The 19,189-nt window shown below is 51.9% G+C and overlaps 1 protein-coding gene across 4 annotated transcripts in view; it reads left to right on the top strand.

Moving 5' to 3' along the window:
• The first annotated feature begins 4,273 nt into the window (after window positions 1–4,273).
• The window catches only part of ACACB (acetyl-CoA carboxylase beta), an 85,337-nt gene continuing 70,421 nt past the window's right edge, over window positions 4,274–19,189 (top strand). Inside the window, exons 1-2 of one of the 4 annotated variants that reach the window (XM_070399244.1) lie at window positions 4,274–4,512; window positions 17,367–18,010. In XM_070399244.1, coding sequence (XP_070255345.1) covers window positions 17,376–18,010 — 635 coding nt within the window. In that variant the 5' untranslated portion in view covers window positions 4,274–4,512; window positions 17,367–17,375. Of the gene's footprint in view, window positions 4,513–5,221; window positions 5,389–12,021; window positions 12,089–17,366; window positions 18,011–19,189 lie in introns of those variants that run through there. The other 3 variants (XM_070399241.1, XM_070399245.1, XM_070399243.1) reach the window with 3 other exon arrangements.

The raw sequence follows: 19,189 nt of genomic DNA, 5'->3' as shown, positions 1-19,189 counted from the left end.
CTTTGTGCCGTGCGCTTAATGCTGCTTACCCCTCACCAGTCAGCTCCCGGGCCCGGCCATCCGCGGACGCCCTTGGGCTGCCCTTGGACTGTGGTTGCCATGGCAACTTCGGTGGACAGGAAGGGCCGCCTCCATGCCGCCCTCTCTCCTTCCTCCGCCCTTGCCCCTCCCCCCTCTGTCTGCCCTGATGGAGCCGCCCACCCGCCTGCCGGGCTTTGGTAAGCGTTGGGCGGGGTCCCAGGGAGGGGCGAAGGCAGGCCCGTGGCCAGGGGTCTCCGAGTCCAGTCGGGCCCAACTCCAGCGCTGTGGGGAGGCTGGGTGGGGTCAGGGTCCGCTGGGACCCTCCAGGGGCCATTTCAGCTGGAAAACATTTCTGCGGAGATCTTGGCATGCCGGTCAGGGCTGTGTCCTGCCAAACCTTGGGACACCGCGCGGGGAGCTTCCCCGGCCTCCCTCCGCTCGTGTTTGCAAACTTTCCAGGAAATCTGACGTTGAGGTGTGAGGCCAGGACGCTGGGGAAACACGGCCATGGCCCACTGACCTGCCCGCAGAGCTGGAGAGGCGGGTGGCCCTGGCCGGTTCGGTTCAGGGGATAGAGCGGGTTCGGCTCAGGGGACAGAGCGTGAGCCTGTGGACCAAAGGGTTTGATTCCGGTCAAGGGCACCACCTTGGTTGCAGGCTCCTCCCCCGCGGGGACCCTGCTGGGGGTGGGTGCCAGAGGCAACCAATCCATGCGCTTCTCTCACATGGATGTTTCTCTCTGCCTTTCCCTCTCCAAAAATCAGTGGAAAAATATCCTCGGGTGAGGATTAACAAACAAACAAGAAAAAAGATGAGAGTCTGGGTGGACACCCCTGGTGTCAGAGGGAGGAGGCAGTAAAAGGGGTCAGGGGGGCTTGGTCACAGGTTGCCTGTATTTAAGAGCTTTGGAAAGGATGTATCCAGCGAGGGCACCTAGACCAGCACGGACACCTCTTAGGAAAGCAGCGCGTTGGGAAGCTTTTGCTAGACTCTCTCTTTCCCTCCACGTCTTAGTTTTCTTATGTTTGAAGAGAAGGGCTCGCGATCCCACGCTCCGCCATCAGCAAGCAGGCCTTCACCGAAGGAAGACGCAGAACAAAGATGCATTCTTCATCTGCCCTCTGGTGACCCGGAGTCCTCAGCATTACAATGGGTCCCCTTGGCCAAGGGAGAAACGAGGGGTAAATATTTCTGCGGTGCTGTGAGAAGGGAGGAAGCAGGAAGCCCGGAGTTACCATAAAGGCTTCAAAAAGCAAACTCCTTTTTAAAAAAAATATATAGTGAATCTTCAAAGTATAGTGATGCTTTAAACAGAACACAGAACAGCCTCTTACGTGGTCTATTACTCCTCCCCCTCCCTCTCCCCCCCCCCCCCCCAAAAAAATACAAATTTAATCACTGATCTTTTACGCACAAGGCTGATTGTGATGAACTTTTGGCCGAGTGGTGGTTAAGTTTTTTTTTCATGTGTTTTCAGATTTGTTGCAATTATAGCACGGGGCATGCCACAATGAAAGGCAGTCTTGGCCTTTTCGGTCAGAGGCCTGCGTGCTTTTTCTGTAAAGGGTCGGATAGTAAATATTTAAGCTTTACGGCCATCCTATCTCCGACCTACTCCTCTGCTGTAGAGAAAGCCGCCACGTGCAAACTGTAAGCAAACAGGTGTGGCCGTGTCCCAATAAATGTTAATGGGCACCGAAATTGGAATCTAATAGGATTTGCATGTGTCATGAAATCTTTTTTATTTTTTTCAAGCATTTCACAAATGTGAAAACCACTCTTAGTTCAGGAGCTACAGGAAAACAGGCGACACGGGCCACAGTTTGCAGCCCCCTGTTCTAGGGGGTCCTACTCAGACGCCAGCAAGGACAGACCCAACTGCTGTGTCTTCCCGCTGTCCGGGCGGTTCTGTGGTGGCTCACACGGGAGAACCTGGCCAACCACGATTCCTGCCTCCCCCTCTCAGGCAAGGAGCAGAGCATCTGCGGAGGGCTTTTGGAAACACAAGGAAGTCAGTTATGCATAACGTCCTGGGAACCCCAAGTTATAAAACCACATCAAAGTCACTTATCTGTGATCGGAGTCCAGTGGGGCAAGGTAGGGGCATGTGAATTGTTTTATTCATAGGCTTCAGCGTGTTGTTAATATGCTTCCATTATTAAAAGAAGATCATACATTTTTAAAAAATATTTTTTTATTGATTTCAGAGAGAGAGAGAGATAGAAACATCAATGATGAGAATCACTGATCGGCTGCGTCCTGCACACCCTCTACTGGGGACCGAGCCCGAGACCCTTCAGTCTATAGGCCGACGCCCTATCCACTGAGCCAAGCCGGCCAGGGCTAAGATCATGCATTTTTTTCCCTTTTGAAATTCACTTTCCTGCTGCGGTTTGCTCCTGGCATTAAAAAGTCTTAGGAAGGGTTTTGGATCGGAAAAGTGAACTTTTTGGTGTGTCTGTGTGTGTCAGTGGCTTTTTATCCTTTGTCAAACCTTGGAGATGTATACGAGGTATGGGCTCTGGGCTACCTTGGAGGGTCCTGGGGTGTTGGCTGGTGGTGACTCCAGCTGAGAAAAGACTGGAACAAACCTGCTGGAGAGGCCTCTTTTCCTATTTAGGGTCCTGACACTTTAAAAAATATATGTTTTTATTGATTTCAGAGAGGAAGGGAGAGGGAGAAAGAGGTAGAAACATCAATGATGAGAGAGAATCATCGATTGGCTGGCTGCCTCCTGCACACCCCACACTGGGGATCAAGCCCGAAACCTGGGCATGTGCCCTGACCGGGAATCGAACCGTGACCTCCTGGTTCATAGATCGAGTCTCAACCACTGAGCCATGCCGGCTGGGCAGGTCCTGACACTTTTAATCTGCATCTCACAGCCTAAAGTCACCTGTTGATTCTCTCAGGTGTCATTTTTGAAGCGTGTTTGGAAACGCAGAGTTTGGAGAGTGGGGCAGACCAGGCGATCAATACTTGGCGTTCTTGGCTACTCAGTTGTGTGTTTCCTGTGTCCTTGTGTTTGGGGTGATGGAGAGGGGGGTCTGGAGGCTTCAAACAGTGTTCCTCAACCTTCACCACAGAGTCACCTGGGGGAGCTTTAAAGAATGTTAATGCCGGCCCACTCCCAGAAATTCTGATTTCCCTGGCCCCTGGGAGGAGGAGGAGACATAGCCTGTTGATAAAGGGGCCGGTTTGCAGCAGGGCTGGCAACGTCTCTCCATGAGGCCAGGTGATTTTTTTTTTTTCTTTTATTTTTGGCAAATGATATGCAAGACTTTCTGAATCTGTGTTTTTGAAGAAATACATTTTTCTATTAATGTTCTTATGTTCGACGGGGAAAGTGGGTGAAGAACTTTGGTTCCAGGCTTTGCATTGTCTTCCAGAAAACACCTGCGCCTTAAAGAGAGAGTGTCAAGGGAGAGCTGAGCCACCAGAAAGAATTCTTTGTCTGAGCGCGTGTGTGTGTGTGTGTGTGTGTGTGTGTGTAGTGAGAGTGGGAAGTGTTTCTAATCTTTTTTCCCTTTATTGATTTTTTTGTTGTTGAGGATATTTTTTTCCATTGATTTTTAGAGATAGTGGAAGGGAGGGGGAGAGACACAGAGAGAGAGAGAAACATCGATGTGAGAGAGACACACCAATTGGTTGCCTCCTGCAAGTCCCCTGACCAGGGTGGGGGATCGAGCCTGCAATTGAGGTCCGTGCCCTTGAGTGGAATCTAATCTGGGACCCCTCAGCCCGCAGGCTGATACTCTATCCACGGAGCCAAACCGGCTAGGGCTTTCTAATCTTTCTGAAAGCAAGGCGTTCGATTCGATTTTATGAAGTGCCTGCTGTGAGCAAGCCACTATGCCAGCCGCTCGCTGACTGTTGTTTCATTTCATTTTCTCTCCCGTGTGATGAAGTAGTTGGAGGAGGACTCTGGCTGGGCCCGTTGCCCAGAGCCACAGGTAGCAGGGCTCGGATTCAAACCCACGGCAACCCGATTTCACAGCCCAATCGTCTTGTCGCTATTGACACTCTGCCCAGACCATCATTATTTGCTGTCCCCGGGAATTTAAGTGGAGTCTGGTGTTCCCCTGGCTTGCAGATGGCTCTCCCGGGAAACCCAGGAGGACGTGTCTGTGGTTGGAGAGGTGCCTCTTTGAAAGGCTCGCATGAGCCACTCGAGAGTGAAGTAGCCATGATAAATAACCTAACCACAGTCACAGGGGCGGGGCGGCCGATGACCAAGAACTCGGGGGCGCGGGCCCTGGGCTAAGCCCTCCACCCGTAGTGCTTTATCCTCAACGCCTACAAAACGGATGTGGCACTATTCCAGGTGACAGCGGATGACCCCGAGGTTTCAAGAGGACCCGGGAGGCTGCAGGCAGTGCTCGTCCTGCTTATCAATGCCGTGGAGACAATCCCAAGAAGTCCACTTCTCGGAAAACAAGCCCACAGGTGAACTAGCTGCTCCTGACCGACCGCACCTGGCCCAGCCACCAGGTAAACTGTTTTGCATAAGCTCAGCTCTAATGGCCGTTTTTCCCACTTGCCTCCTGGTTTACAGAGTACAATGCCCTTTTGTGCAGCCTCCCCTTTCCTGCCGCAGGCTCCAGTTTGGACCCGGAGATGACCTTTGTCCCACATGCCGCTGGCCCTCCCCGCATGGCAGGACATTCTGTAACTGCCGGGGATGCTGGGTTTCTCCCAGCCCCAGCCAGGGCCAGCCGACCCCCGGTGGGAATGGAGCTCTTTGGGGTTTGTTTTTCTTTCCCCAAGTCCCTGGGAATGGGAAACTGTTACCTTGAGTGGCATTTGCATGGAGAAGGTTTAACCCAAATCTCTCCCCCCCCCCCCGTGCCCCTCCCTATGCCCCCCCCCCCCGTGACCCCCTCCCCCTAGAGAAGCCAGGTGATCTTTCGATAGCCATCCCCTGAGCCCATTCACCGGGCTTGATCCAGAAGCCACTTCTCAAATGTCCAACAGCCTGTGCACAGCCTGTCAGAGCAGGGCCAGCATGGCTTTGTATTGCTTACGACAGCCTGGACTTTAGATCCCCGGTGGCTTAGGCGCCTCCGAATTTTGAAGTAAAGCAAGTTGCGGGCGGGATTGAGAGGTAGAAACCGCCGCGCCAACGAGGGATCCTGTCCCGCTGCGCCTGGGTTGTTATTGCTCTTCGGTGCCTTGAAGGTTAAGTGCACCCGGGATATTTTTAAACTGGCAAGGGCCGGTTCATCTAAAAGTGACATTTACGGTCACGGCAGGGAGCAGCGAGCCGAGCCGGCTTAGGCTCGGGCCCTCCGCAAACAACCCTGGAGAACGTGAGCCTGAGTACACAGTTGGGAGGACATGGGGAAAGAAAAGGCCAGGAGAGAAGGGGTAAGTGAGCGCGCCCCTCCCTGGGGTCGGGGACTTCACGCCAGCGACCAAGTGGCCGGGCATTCAGTGCACAGGGACAGCGGCCCCTGCGCAGTGGTGCGCACGTGGGCTTTCCCGGGGCAGCAGTCCTGTTCCGTGTGCGGGAGGCTGATCCGAAGGGCTCTGAATGTAACCGATGAAGGAGGAAGGGTCCTCCTTTGCGTCTATAAATGGTCATGTTGCTGGGAATCCTGTGCTTACTCGTTAGTTCCACGCGCCGGAATGCTTTAGGGTTTAGGTTTACCTACCAGTAGAAGGCTGTTCTGAGATTTATTCATTTATTTATTTTTGTCCCCCCAAACTTCGGTCGTAAGGATAAGTATTCTGTTTCTCCAACTTGCTTGTTTTGTTTTGTTTTGTTTTTTAAAAAAAAACAGGCTCTTACAAGTAAAGCATTGATAGTGTTTCTGCATTGCTGGAAAGACATGGTTTTCTTTCATTTTTAAAAATCGTAGTACAAAAAGTGAAAGATTGAAACAGTACAGAGGAAAACGGGGTGTCTCCTGGCACCGTCCTCCTCCTGAGGGAGCTGCTGTGTTAAAGCTTCTCAGACCTTGTTTCCCCGAAGGCCTCTGATTCTTTGCATTCATCTGGTACGCAACTATGTCTTTCACACTGATCATGATTATTTTAACATAAACGGGCTTCCCCATAGGTAGGGTGACGCAGCACCCAGACTTATCCAGGACTGAGGGGACTTCCCAGGAAGCGGGTCTTTCCATTTAAAAACTCTCTAAGGTCTAAATGTTGTTTGAGAAATGTTTTCCTTCTGCCCGGCCGGCATGGCTCAGTGGTTGAGTATTGACCTATGAACCAGGAGGTCACGGTTCAATTCCCGGTCAACGATTCTTTCTCATCATTGATGTTTCTTTCTCTCTCCCTTTCGGCCTTCCTCTCTGAAATCAACAAAAATATTATGAAAAGGAAAGAAAGAAAAGTTTTCCTTCTAACAGTGTCTTGCGAGGCCTTTACAAGATGTGATGTCTTTGCTGGCTTCTCCAAGTTTTAAATGGAAAGACCCAGCCAGTTCTCAGGCGAGGTAGTGTGAGGTGCAGACATGCCCTCTATTTGAAACGCTCAGGGGAAGGCGTTTTGTGTTTATGCAAAGGCGTTTTATTTGCTCCTGCCCAGATAGACTCCCTCCCAGTTTGATCACCTTTAGGCCTGAGGTAGCAACGTCTTCGTTACACAAGGCACTCCATCTTTATGGCGAAATAAACATTGTCACCTGAGATGGAACTTTTCAGACAATCTTATATCCCTGTCGAAACGCCGGGGTTCCTTGTTCTCACGCTTCTTCTGAATTTTCACATGGGGATCCCGACCTTCGGAGGAGAGTGCACCTGTGCCTAGGGAACCCCGGAAGCACGGCCAGAAACCTCGCATCTTATCTGCAGGCTTCACGCGCATGTCAGATGCCATTCTAACAGAGCCCTGTGTGATACCAGGGAACTAACGCATCCCCGTGGCACAAAGGGCCCTGCCCCTTTGTCCCGGGATCCAGAACTCCTTGTACTGGGCAGGCCAGGCGGGTACAGCAGGAAACCTGAGGTCTCGAGTATTGAGAAGTTGGCACGTGCCAGGCGTTTACACACTAGGACGGTCCTGAGGGTGGGGGGTGGGGGGTAGGTATTACTTACTCCACTCCCCAGACCAGGAAATCAAAGTGCTGAGAATTTCCGTGACAGGCCCAGGCCCATCAGGTGACAAACAGCAGAGTCTCCACCCACCCGGGTTAGCCTCACGCCAGACGTGCTGCTCTGGACCTCTCTGGGCCCAGCGCACCCGAGCTCCCTCACCTGTGCTGGGCCCCAGACACAGCCACACTCTGGATACCGGGGTTTTGTGCCACTCTGATTGGATTCACTGAATCACCACCCGCCCCCTCTTTTCCAATCAGATTAAATCATGGTTAAGAGTGACATTAAAGGACAACCCCCAACACGCTCTTCTTTCTATTTGGAAATAAGTGGGTCATGAGCCCTAGCCGGTTTGGCTCAGTGGACAGAGCGTCAGCCCTCGGACTGAAGGGTCCGGGTTCGATTCTGGTCAAGGGCACTTACCTCGGTTGCAGGCTCAATCCCTGGCCCCGGTTGGGGCGCGTGCGGGAGGCAACCAGTTGATGTGTTTCCCTCTCTGTGTCTCTCCCCCTCCCTTCTACTCTCTCTAAAAAGTCAATGGAAAAATACCCTCCAGTGAGGATTAACAAAAATAAAAATAAAAATAAATGGGTCACAGGCTCCAGGAGTCACCGGAATAATGTGTTGTTGGAAACGCCCCCTTAGCAGGCTTTCCCCGCTCTGTTCTAAGGCTGTGGTCTCCTATAGCCACTCTCCCAACAAAGTGTCGCTGAGGGGCCCTCCTTGTTTGGCATGATGACCCCTGCAAGGCGGGGAAGGGGCTGGGGTACACGCAGTTTGGGAAACACGGGGCTGCCTGTGCTGATCCCTGCTCCATCTGCTCCCACCATTTCCTCCACGTTCCTGCCCGGCTCCTCCTGGCTGAACCACGCTCCCGACCCCCGCAGAAGCCTCCTGCTTTGAGATCACTTCCCTGACCTCGCAGACCAAGGCTGGGCCCCGGTCCCATGCACGGCCCAGGCTTCTCCTTTTTATTTTTTGTTGATTTCAGAGAGGGAGAGAGAGACAGAAACATCCACGATGAGAGCAAATCATTGATTGGCCGCCTCCTACACGCCCCACACTGGGGATCGAGCTTGCAACCCGGGCTTTGCCCTGACCGGGACTCGAACCATGACCTCCTGGTTCATAGGTTGATGCTCAACCACTGAGCCATGCCAGCTGGGCAGGCTTCTCCTTTCTGACGGTTCTCCCCGCTGTGCCCTCACGTGCCTCTGTGATCTTACGCGGTGAGATTAAACCCACGCGGGCAGGGCCGCCGTCCGCTCCGTGTCTCCAGCAGCCGGCGCCACGCCTGGCAGGTGCTTGGGAATTACCAAGCACTGAATGAGTGAATGGTTGGAGGCAGGTTCCGGCACAGAAGGAATAGAAGGGGAGGAGGATGGAATTCCATCTGCGAAGGGGGTGGGGGCCCAGGACCTGAGGCGCGTGGGACAGTCCACGTGGGCAGTTTCTGCAGGGACGACTCTCATGAGATGTTAGAATCGGAATAGGTGAGCCCGATTAGCCTTCAAGACAGACCCACTCCTCTTACATTTCTCTAAAGCAGGGCTGGTCTGGAACCAGTTGGGCCAGTTTTGCCTGGGCTGGCAAGTCAACCTCCATCAAAAGTTCAGTTTGGGGCCTGTCCTGGTTGCTCAAGAGCAGCGGTTACCAACCTTTCGGACCTCACGGACCATCAGTGGTCTGTGGACCGCCGGTTGGTGACCGCTGGCTTAGAGTGTTGTCCTGATACAGCAAGGTTGTGGGTCGGGTCCCTGGTCAGGGCACGTATAAGAATCAAACAACGAATGCATACATAATAGAACAACAAATCGATGTCTCTCTCTCTCTCTCTCTCTCTTTCTCTCTCTCAAATCAGTTTTTAAAAAACATGCGATTTGGCTCTCCAGCCATTAATTGAGCACCTACAGTGTGCCAGGCCCTGCCCAAGCGCACCTTTCTAGGCCAACACTCCCGGAGAACCGTGGGCCTTGGTCATCTGAGCCTTTTCCCGAAATTCACAGACTTCTCTCCAATGTGTTTTCCTCCCCAAAGTTGTTGCCACATCGGTGGCCCCTGCAGCTGCACACCTGCTGGGCTCCAAGGGCAAGTGGATTTGGATTTGGCACCAAAGCTCAGGATTGTTTGCTTATGCAAATAGCATTTGCCGGGATTCTCCGGAGACCCAGATGCTGGGACATGTGCTAAGTTTGAGAACTGCTGCCTCTCCGTGGGTCTTATTTCTGGGTTTCTGATCCCACCCAGTTAAGAGGATAGCCAGCTAATCCATGGGATCAACAGCCCGCTCACGTCCACCTATTACAAATCCTGGCTCTGGAGTCAAGCAGAACGGGTTTGGCTTTCATGTCCCTCAGGCTGTGTGACTTAGAGCAGGTCACTCCCCGTCTCTGGGCCTTGGGTTTTCTTTTCTTTCTTTCTTTTTTTTTTAAATATATTTTATTGATTTTTTACAGAGAGGAAGGGAGAGAGATAGAGAGTTAGAAACATCGATCAGCTGCCTCCTGCACACCGCCCACTGGGGATATGCCCGCAACCAAGGTATATGCCCTTGACCGGAATCGAACCTGGGACCCTTCAGTCCGCAGGCCGACGCTCTATCCACTGAGCCAAACCGGTTACGGCAGCCTTGGGTTTTCTGATGCCTGATTTGTGAACTAGGATAGTAATAATAATGTGAAAGAAAGGAGACTAATACCTCCCTCTTAGGGCTGCTGTGAGGGGTCAACGAGATTCTGGATGCAAGATGCTCGCTCTGATGGAAGGCGTTGTTGTTATTTATTCTTATGAGGCGCTTTCCTTAGTGTCTGTAGTGAGGGGGTCACAGAGAGCAGAGTCTGTTCTTAGAGGTGAGGGTTGCAATTCTGTTGCTCTCCCCGAGTGTTTGTCCTCTGGGGTAAGGAAGTGTGACCTTTGCACCAGCACCCTTGGTCACATGCGCAGGCAGGTGTCGGTGAGGTTCTTGGATGACACAAGATACACCTCCCTCCACTGTCACATGAAGGTTGTTGCATATTTTCTTCAGACGCAAAAGTATTAAAACAAATGATTAACCCTCACAATAGAACCAGTTTGCTAATTGCTGCTCCCGGTTTAGTACCTTTGGTAGAGTCCCCATATTTAGCCAGTAGAATTTTTTTTTTTTTTAAATATATTTTATTGATTTTTTACAGAGAGGAAGGGAGAGAGATAGACAGTTAGAAACATCGATGGGAGAGAAACATCGACCAGCTGCCTCCTGCACATCTCCCACGGGGGATGTGCCCGCAACCCAGGTACATGCCCTTGACCGGAATCGCACCCGGGACCTTTCAGTCCACAGGCCGACGCTCTATCCACTGAGCCAAACCGGTTTTGGCTAGCCAGTAGAATTTTTAACTTATCATCTAGCAAGGTGCCAAGAGCAAATTCTGCTTGAGATGTCCTTCCCCTTAGTGGCCTGGTGAACTCCTATTCAGCCTTCAAAGCCCCACAGCGGATGTCCCCTTTGCTCTCCCTCTCACCCATCTCCACCCCTGAAAGGAGTTCTCTCTGAACTGCCTTCCAGATGTGACTTTTCCTGATTCCGGTGTTCCAGTGGCTAGATGTTGATTTGAAAGGCATTTTCTTTATCTGGGCAGAACTCTCCTGTCTCCCGCACACCCTTTCCCAGGAGAAGAATCCCAAATCTAGAGAACCATGCCGGCCAGACTGTAAGTCCATGTATAGAGGAGGCCCCCACAGCAGACACCGCACTCCTGATCGCCTGCCTCGCTCTCTCCTTTTGACGCACAAGAAGGGGAAGGTTGTGTTCAGCGACTAATTGCATCTTGGTTGATCCAGCGATCCTGTGAGGTGGGCGAGCTCATGGCAGTGGCTAAGATGAGCGGGACTCAGTGCCCTGCGTAGGTGATTGCATCAACCTCGACAGCCTCATCTTGCAGGCTGTGCCCTTATCTGACTTTGCAGATGAGTCACCTGAGGCTTGGAGAGGGTATCGAACTTGCCCCAGGCGCGCCCTGCGTGTGGGTGGCAGAGCCTCCATGTGAACACAGGTCAGTTTCCAAGGCCCTGACCCAGCTGCCCAAGGACAGTGGAATTTGCTGTGATTGGCGCCTCGGTATAGAAGGAGCCCCGGCCAGAGGCTGGGACCTTGGTGCTGGGTGTGGCTGTGTCCCTCATTTCATGTGTGACCTCTGGCCTCTGTTCACCTATAGAACAGGGACACGGGGCTGGCCAGGGGTTCCCCCTTTTAGGCTGTAGGTTGGAGAAGGCGTCTTTTTGGGAAATACTGACCTGTGACACCCCTGGCCCCTTGGGCCATCGTACAGGTGAAGGTAGCAGCTGCCAGTCATCTTTGTTTGTTCCTATGACCTTAATTACCTGGGAACTCACAGGCCTTCCGCCATCACCTGCCAGCAGGAGGGTCCCTAACCACCCACTCTTCCTCCTGACGCTTTCGCTTCTCTTTCCGTCATGCCCAACTTGGCCAAACCCAGGGTCTGCTGAGACGCCCCCCACCCCCCCTTCCCCACAGTCAGGTGCCTGACCGATGCCCACGGAGGAACAGAAGCTGCCTCAATCTGGTTTCCCTGTCTACACCGGGCGCTCGTGATCCTGGGAGTGTTTTACTTTAGCTACAGACACAGAGTTGGGCAAGGGGGGTGATTGCATGAGCGGAGAAGTAGGCCTAAGTACAGGAATGTGGCAAGCCGGAGGGAGGTGGCCCTGTGGGCCGGAGCCCCGAGAGCGCAGACAGCCTCTTAAGTAGCTGAGCCGGAGGCCAGGTGAGGGCTGAGCAGGGACCTTCGCAAATGGCTTCTATTGGCGGGTGACAAACAAGAACATGTGCGGCACAGCTGACTGGGGAGAAAGCTCACCCGTGCTGGGGCACCGGCCGGCCAAACTCCTCCCCCATGGCCTGATGCACGCCACCGGCCTCCCGCTGAAAGGTGACACTGCACGGGCTGGGCTCCCTTAGTCAGAGCGGGCGCCTGTCAGACCCAGACGGGGTGCAGCTGGTGGCTGTGTCCACAGTCATGGTAAGTGGCAGCCAGCAAGCCCTCGGGAGGTCATCTTGGTGGGAGGAAAAGCCCGAGTGGGAGCTGGGCGTGCCGGCTGCCCACTGACACCCTCCCCTTCTCCCTCAAAGACCTTGCCAGGGATGGGTGTGTGTGTGTGGGGGGGCGGGAATGGGGGGGGAGCAGGAAACCTAGCTCATGACCCCCTCTCTCTCCAGCCCTGGGCTGGCTGCTGGCCAGCACTGCTTGGAGCCACGCCGTGGCCTTCTTTCGCGTGGCCAGGGCCATGATTGCTCTGGCACCCAGCAGCTGTTGCTTTGAGTTGGGTTTGCAAGAAATAAAAATAGCGTTGGCCGGTGCTGGGTCTTTGGGGCCGCTGGGTTATCTCAGCGAAGGGCCACAGCGCGGCCCACAGAGTTGCACGGGGAGCCTCTCTTGCCCATGGAATCAAACTGCAGGCACAGTGATCCTACAGGACAGGTGTCTGGTTTTACGATCCTATCCATGTGCTTATAGTAACACCCTCCTCTTTATGGGGTTAATTTAAATCCAGCATGGGGGTGGGCCAGGGGGAAAGGTGTGGGTGCTGGGCTTGGATTTTGAGTGAAGTCAAGGTGCTGAGCTTCCCTGTGCCTCAGTTTACCAGCAGTGAAATGGGACTAAAGTAGTGGCAGCAGCAATAACAATGGCCATCAAGTTGTTCTGAGGATTGGGAGCTTGAAGGCACTCTGTGCTCGTGATGGTTTCTGTGTGTGTAAGTGCTGTATATATGTGTACGTGTTATTGGAAGAGCAGTTGTGAGGCGGGGAAATGGGCCAAGAGTTGGCATCCCCATTTTACAGATGAGGAAACTGAGACTCAGAGTTTCTTTGAGAGCTTTCTCAAACAGTTCCCCCATTTGGCCCCAGGTGCTTACTTGTGTGGTGGCCTTGGGGTCCTGTCATTAATCTACAAAGAAAATGGAGGGACCCTGGGGGTTTTTCGTGCAGGTAGCTCTCACAAGGCAGGTTTTGGGGTGTTAGCTGTACTGGCCCCTATCAGAATAACAGCTGGTCTTCAAGGATTTGCAGAGTAAGAGAGGGCGCCAATGTAAGCTTGGCAGCTTCACCCCCACCCCTCCATCCCCACTGCGCACGTGTCTCTGCATCTTGCCCATCTGCCCACCCACTCACTCCCTCTTTTTGCACCCACCACCTATTCATCCACACACCAGGATTCATTCATCCAGCCAGGATTTCCGGAGCAAGTTCCCGAAGAGCTTGCCTAATGCAAAACTTGCATAGTTTGATTGGTTTGCCAATGGGAATCCACGCAAAGAATGTATTTTCAAGCCCGGCTGGTGTGGCTCAGTGGTTGAGGGTCGGCCGATGAACCAGGAGGTCACAGTTCGATTCTAGGTTAGGACACATGCCCGGAGTGTAGGCTCCATCCCCAGTAGGGGGTGTGCAGGAGGCAGCTGATGGATGATTCTCTCTCATCACTGATGTCTCTATCTCTCCCTCTCCCTTCCTCTCTCTGAAATCAATAAAAATATATTTTAAAAAAGAATGTATTCTCAGGATTCCTAAGTCCCAAGCCCTTGTAGCACATGTTTGCCTTGATGCTGCTCTGGTTTGCTCAGCATTTCAACTTCATGCACTATTTTCACTGTTTCTTCGAGCTCACAATTTCAGACATACACATTTTAAATGTGCCTAAACTTAGCCACATTGGGATATGGTGTCCTGCTTGGCTCTCAACTTCAGAACCTCCACAGAGACACCCAGCTCGTTCCCAGGGCATTGCTGACACAGTCCCGGAAACAGAGCCCTAAAATCCAAATTCCAGCTCCCCTCAGGCCATCCGTTGGTGCTCAGTGTGTGTGCATGGATTTGTCATTCATTCGATACACACGTTTTGAGCAACAACTGGGCACCAGGCACCAAGCCGGGTACAAGGATCCAGAAATGAATGACAAACAGTTCATATCCCCAAGGGACTTCTGAAATTGGCCAGGGGAGACCAGTGACTGGCCATTTCCATACTGTGCATCAGAGTTACCAGGATGGAGGTCTGTACTCAGCTGGTGAGCGTGGCAGTCCCAGGCCGGCTGAGCCAAGAGCCTGGTGGGGGTGGGCTGGGGAGTTGTGAAGGTGCTTGGCCAGTGTGGCCGGCAGAGGGCGTGAGAGGGGGAGTGGGCCTTCTACTCCCGCCCCCATGCCCTCCGGCCTAGGGAGGAAGAAGGTAGGTCTGCAACCTGTTGGAGCTTCCAGGGAAGCCAGAATAGCTTTGGCAGCGTTTTGGGTAATGCCATCTGCCAATTGCTAATTTCGAAATTTGTCCTGAGGACAACTGTAAGCCTGCCATTTCAGGACTCTGACATTTCTTAAGCTTTCCTTGAGGACCTACTATGTGCAAGAAATGAGTAAGAAATAGACTCTGTTCGCAGAAGCTCCCACCTTCACCTCAGGGCCCAGAAGTGGGAGGGAGGGAGTAGGTGGAAGAGGTTAGACCAGTGGTTCTCAACCTTCCTAATGCCGTGACCCCTTAATACAGTTCTTCATGTTGTGGTGACCCCCAACCATAAAATTATTTTCGTTGCTACTTCATAACTGTAATTTTGCTACTATTATGAATCGTAATGTAAATATCTGATATGCAGGATGTATTTAGACGACCCCCTGTGAGAGGGTCGTTCAACCCCCAAAGGGGTCACGACCCACAGGTTGAGAACCGCTGGTTTAGAGCATTGCTTCTCACCCGAGGGCAATTTTTTAAAAATGTATTTTTATTGATTTCAGAGAGGGAGAGGAGGGGTGGGGGGGGGGGGAGAGAGGGAAACATCAATGATGAGAATCACTGATCAGCTGTCTCCTGCACGCCCCCTACTGGGGATTGAGGCGGAAACCCAGGCATGTGCCCTTGACTAAAATCGAACCCGGGACCCTTCAGTCCTCAAGCTGATGCTCTATCCACTGAGCCAAACCAGCTAGGGCACCTGAGGGCAATTTTGTTCCCAAGGAATAGTTGGCAACGTCCGGAGACATTTTTGGTTGTCACAACTAAAGGGAGTGAGCTACTGTCCTCTAGGGGGTGGAGGCCAGGGATGCGCATCAACATCCTATGATGCACGGGACAGCCCCCTCCACAAAGAATTCTCCGGTCCCAACTGTCGGTCGTGCCAGGGTGAGGGCAAAGCTTGGGCCTCAGAAAGTTGGAACGTTAATGCTATGAACTCGTGTGTACATGTACCTGTGTGTCCCTGTTCTCGGTTCTTTTGGAATATACCTAGTTGAATAGCGGAGGTGAGAGTGGTCACCCTTGTCTTATTCCCGATCTTAGGGGGCAAGCATGGCAGCCTTTCACTATTGAGTAGATATTAATTTTTCATAGATGTGCGTTGTGACCTTGAAGTTCCTTTCCATTCCTAGTTTTCCGAGTGTTTTAATCAGGAGAGGCTGCTGGGTTTTCTGAAATGCTTTTTCGGGTCCATTGAGATGATCACGTGTTTTTTCCCCCTCTGTGCTACTTGTGTGGTTTGTTACGTTTTGTGGATATTGAACCACCCTTGACGGACCCTTTCTTTTAAACAAAACCGTGATGGTCTTAAGAAGAAAAAGAATCCTCCTGGCCCCATGGATTACCTACAAAGTTTCCTTGACCACAACATTTTGGCAACTTCCGTTGGCCAATGCGGGCAAGAAGGGTGTGGGCCATGGAGTTCTGGGAAAACATGAGAACTTTTCCCTTAAGAACATTGTTTTGAAACTAAAAAAAGGAAAAAAACCCCACACTCTTTTAGATACTTCATTGGTATGCTTAAACTTTGTGATCTGTTGTTTTTTAATCCTCACCTGAGGATATTTTTCCATTGATTTTTAGAGAGAGTGGAAGAGAGAGGGAAAGACAGAGAGAAACATCGATGTGAGAGAAACACATTGATGGGTTGCCTCCTGCATGCGCCCTGACCAGGGCCCAGGCCAGGCAGTAGCCTGCAACCAAGGTACGTGCCCTTGACGGCGGAATTGAACCCGGGACCCTTTGGTCTGCAGGCCAACACTCTAGCCACTGAGCCAAACCAGCTAGGGCTAGGGAAGTCTTTTTTTAGAGAACAGCTTTATTGGAATGTAATTCACACATCAGAAAATTTACTCATGTAAAATTCAGTGTTTTTCAGTATATTCACAGAGTCGTGCAACCATCACTGTCATGAATTTTAGAACACTTTCATCACTCCAAACAGACACCTTGAGCTCTCACCCGTATCCCACTATCCCTAGGCAGCCACTAATCTTCTGGCTCTATGAATTTGCCTATTGGGGGCACATCATCTACATGGAATCATACGATATGAGGTTGTTTTCTTTTTCTCAGCACGTTTTCAAGATGCACGCATGTTTTATTGTGTATCAGCATTTCATTCTTTTTTTAAAAAAATATTTTATTGATTTTTTACAGAGAGGAAGGGAGAGAGATAGTTAGAAACATCGATGGGAGAGAAACATCGATCAGCTGCCTCCTGCACACTCCCCACTGGGGATGTGCCCGCAACCAAGGTACATGCCCTTGACCAGAATCGAACCTGGGACCCTTCAGTCTGCAGGCTGACGCTCTATCCACTGAGCCAAACCGGTTTCGGCCTTCATTCTTTTTTTTATGGCTACATGATATTCCATTGTACAGATGGACCACATTTTGTTTATCCGTTCATCAGTTAGTGGACATTCGGATGGTCCCAACTGCTTGGCTATTACGATGCCATCACAGAGTCTTTTAGAGTACATGATCTCATTTAGTTCCCTCTCACATGCATGTTTACGATTCACGGCGAGCATGTGTTAGCATACCTGAATTAGAGGTGAGCAACCCAGAATCAGAGGGCTTAGGAGTGCACTCAAGACCAAGCACGTGATGGAGCCGCAAGGAGGACCCTTCTCCACTCTGCCCCTGGCTTCTCTCCTCTGGCTCTCTTGGCTGAACACATAGATTCCCGACTGCCTCTCATCCCACGAGCTCCTGTAACAGAGAAATAACTCACTCTGGTTTCTCTGGTGGCTCAGTTGGTTGAGCGTCGTCCTGTGCACCGAAAGGTCACTGGTTCAATTCCCAGTCAGGGCACATGCCCAGGTTGCAGGTTCAATCCCTGGTCAGGTACATGCGGAAGGCAACGGATGGATGTTTCTCTCTCACATTGATGTTTTTCTCTCTTTCTTCTCCTGTCCTCTCTCTCTCAAATCAATAAAAACATTTTTTTAAAAATTAAAAAGAGAAATAACTCAAAGCCATAGATACTAAAGCATCTCTCCTTTTCTCCTTGCAGGTTTTTTGAATGACCCTGCTGCTTTTTCTATGTTGTCTGATTCTCTCCTGCCTGACCTTTTCCTGTTTAAAAATCTGGGGGAAAATGACGGACTCCAAGCCAGTCACCAAGAATAAATCAGAGGCAAGCTTCATCCCAAGCCAGGAGCCCTTTCCAGCATCCAACAGCTCAGAGGAGCCGCCGCAGAAAAATGGAGACAGCAGCTCTTTGCCAAAGACTCCTAACCAGGCGGAGCTGGCCTCCCCAAAAGGTCCCAAAGATGCCAATCGGCAAAGAACCTCCAGGCCACCCCGACACAGGAATCCCTCAAAAAGCCCCCTTCCCTCCCGGGATGCCTCCCCAGCCAATGGGACAAGGACCCAAGGCCTGGAGGCCCCAGACACCAATGGCCTGTCCTCGCCGGCCAGGCCCCAGGCCCGAGCCAGAACCCTCTCCAAAGAAGACCAGAAGCAGGCGCACATCAAGAGGCAGCTGATGACCAACTTCATCCTGGGCTCCTTTGACGACAACTCCTCTGATGAGGAGCCGGGTACTGGCCCTGGCCAAGCCTCTTCCCGCAAGGGCAGCAGGGCCAGCCTGGGGGCCCTGACCCTGGAGGCTCTTCGAGCTGCAGGCGACTCTGAGACCCTTGTCCCCGCTATGAGGTAAGGTGCCTTTTTTGTCCTCGTAACCAGGAGGGTGGCGCAGAGTTAGGGAGTGGTCTTCACAGCCCCGCCCCCTGCTCCATCAAGCCATCCTTGGATGCCAGCGCTTCCAGGGGAGCTATGTGAAAAGCAGGAGATGTTACCCTTCTCTGCTTCCTTCCTCCCCTCCTTTCAAAATCGTCTCTTAAACACCTACTGTGTGAATAGGAAACTGGCTTTCTAGACAATCTCAGCCTAGTTGGGGAAGAGGACTCTGCATGTAACTAGTTATAATTTAAGCCAAATGAGCTTACGCCACAAGGGATGATGGGAGCCTGGAGGGCAGGACAGCTTCCCTGCCTCCTCAGGAGACACATTCCTTTATTTGTTCGTTTGTCCATTCATTTATTCAGCAGGAGGGTACTAACCGAGAAGCGGGCCTCCCCCCAGGGATGCCTAAAAAGCAGAAACTCAGATCCCAATTACTGGAACCAACGTTGTCCGGTGGTGACTTTTTGGAGGGTTTTGTTTTGTTATCAAGCTTTGCCACCTCTGTTCCCAAATTACAAAAGGAACGCAGTTGATCCCGGTAGAAAACTTGGGAAGTATAGGAGAGCAGAGACAAGAGGAGGCGCCAACCAGAACCTCACAGGCCGGGATGGGGGGTGGGGGGTAAGGGGTAGGCTCCCTTGCTGGCTGTTCTTTTAAGCAGCTCTGGTATTTGCTCTGCCAACATGAGAAAAACGTGGGCGAGGAGATGGGTTCTTCCATAGGGACCCACGTTCCCAGGGAGCTTGACTTTAACCCTGGTTCCTGGAAGTAAGAGATTGAGAGAAAAGAAAATGCGAGTGTGTCGTATGAGGAAGATCTCCAGGGAGATTATTTTTTATTTTGATTTTTTGGTTAATCATCACCCGAGGATATTTTTTCCATTGATTTTTTTTTTTAGAGAGAGTGGAAGGAAGGAGAAGAGACACAGAGAGAGAAACATCGATGTGAGAGAGACACATCGATTGGTTGCCTCCGCCACACGCCCTAACCTGAGCTGGGGATCGAGCCTGCCACCAAGGTACGTGCCCTTGACCAGAATCGAACTCAGGCCCCTTCAGTCCAAGGGCCGACTCTAACCACTGAGTAAACCGGCTGGGGCCAGGGGGGACTATTCGGAGCTTCTGGAAGGGTTAAAGGAAGAGAAGGCTT

Source organism: Myotis yumanensis, unplaced genomic scaffold (assembly GCF_028538775.1).
Source record: "Myotis yumanensis isolate MYYU_CA2020_CCGP unplaced genomic scaffold, mMyoYum1.0.hap1 SCAF_19, whole genome shotgun sequence".
Taxonomy (NCBI): Eukaryota; Metazoa; Chordata; class Mammalia; order Chiroptera; family Vespertilionidae; genus Myotis; species Myotis yumanensis.
Note: the sequence above shows the minus strand (reverse complement) of the source record. Positions and strands in the feature narration are given on the sequence as shown.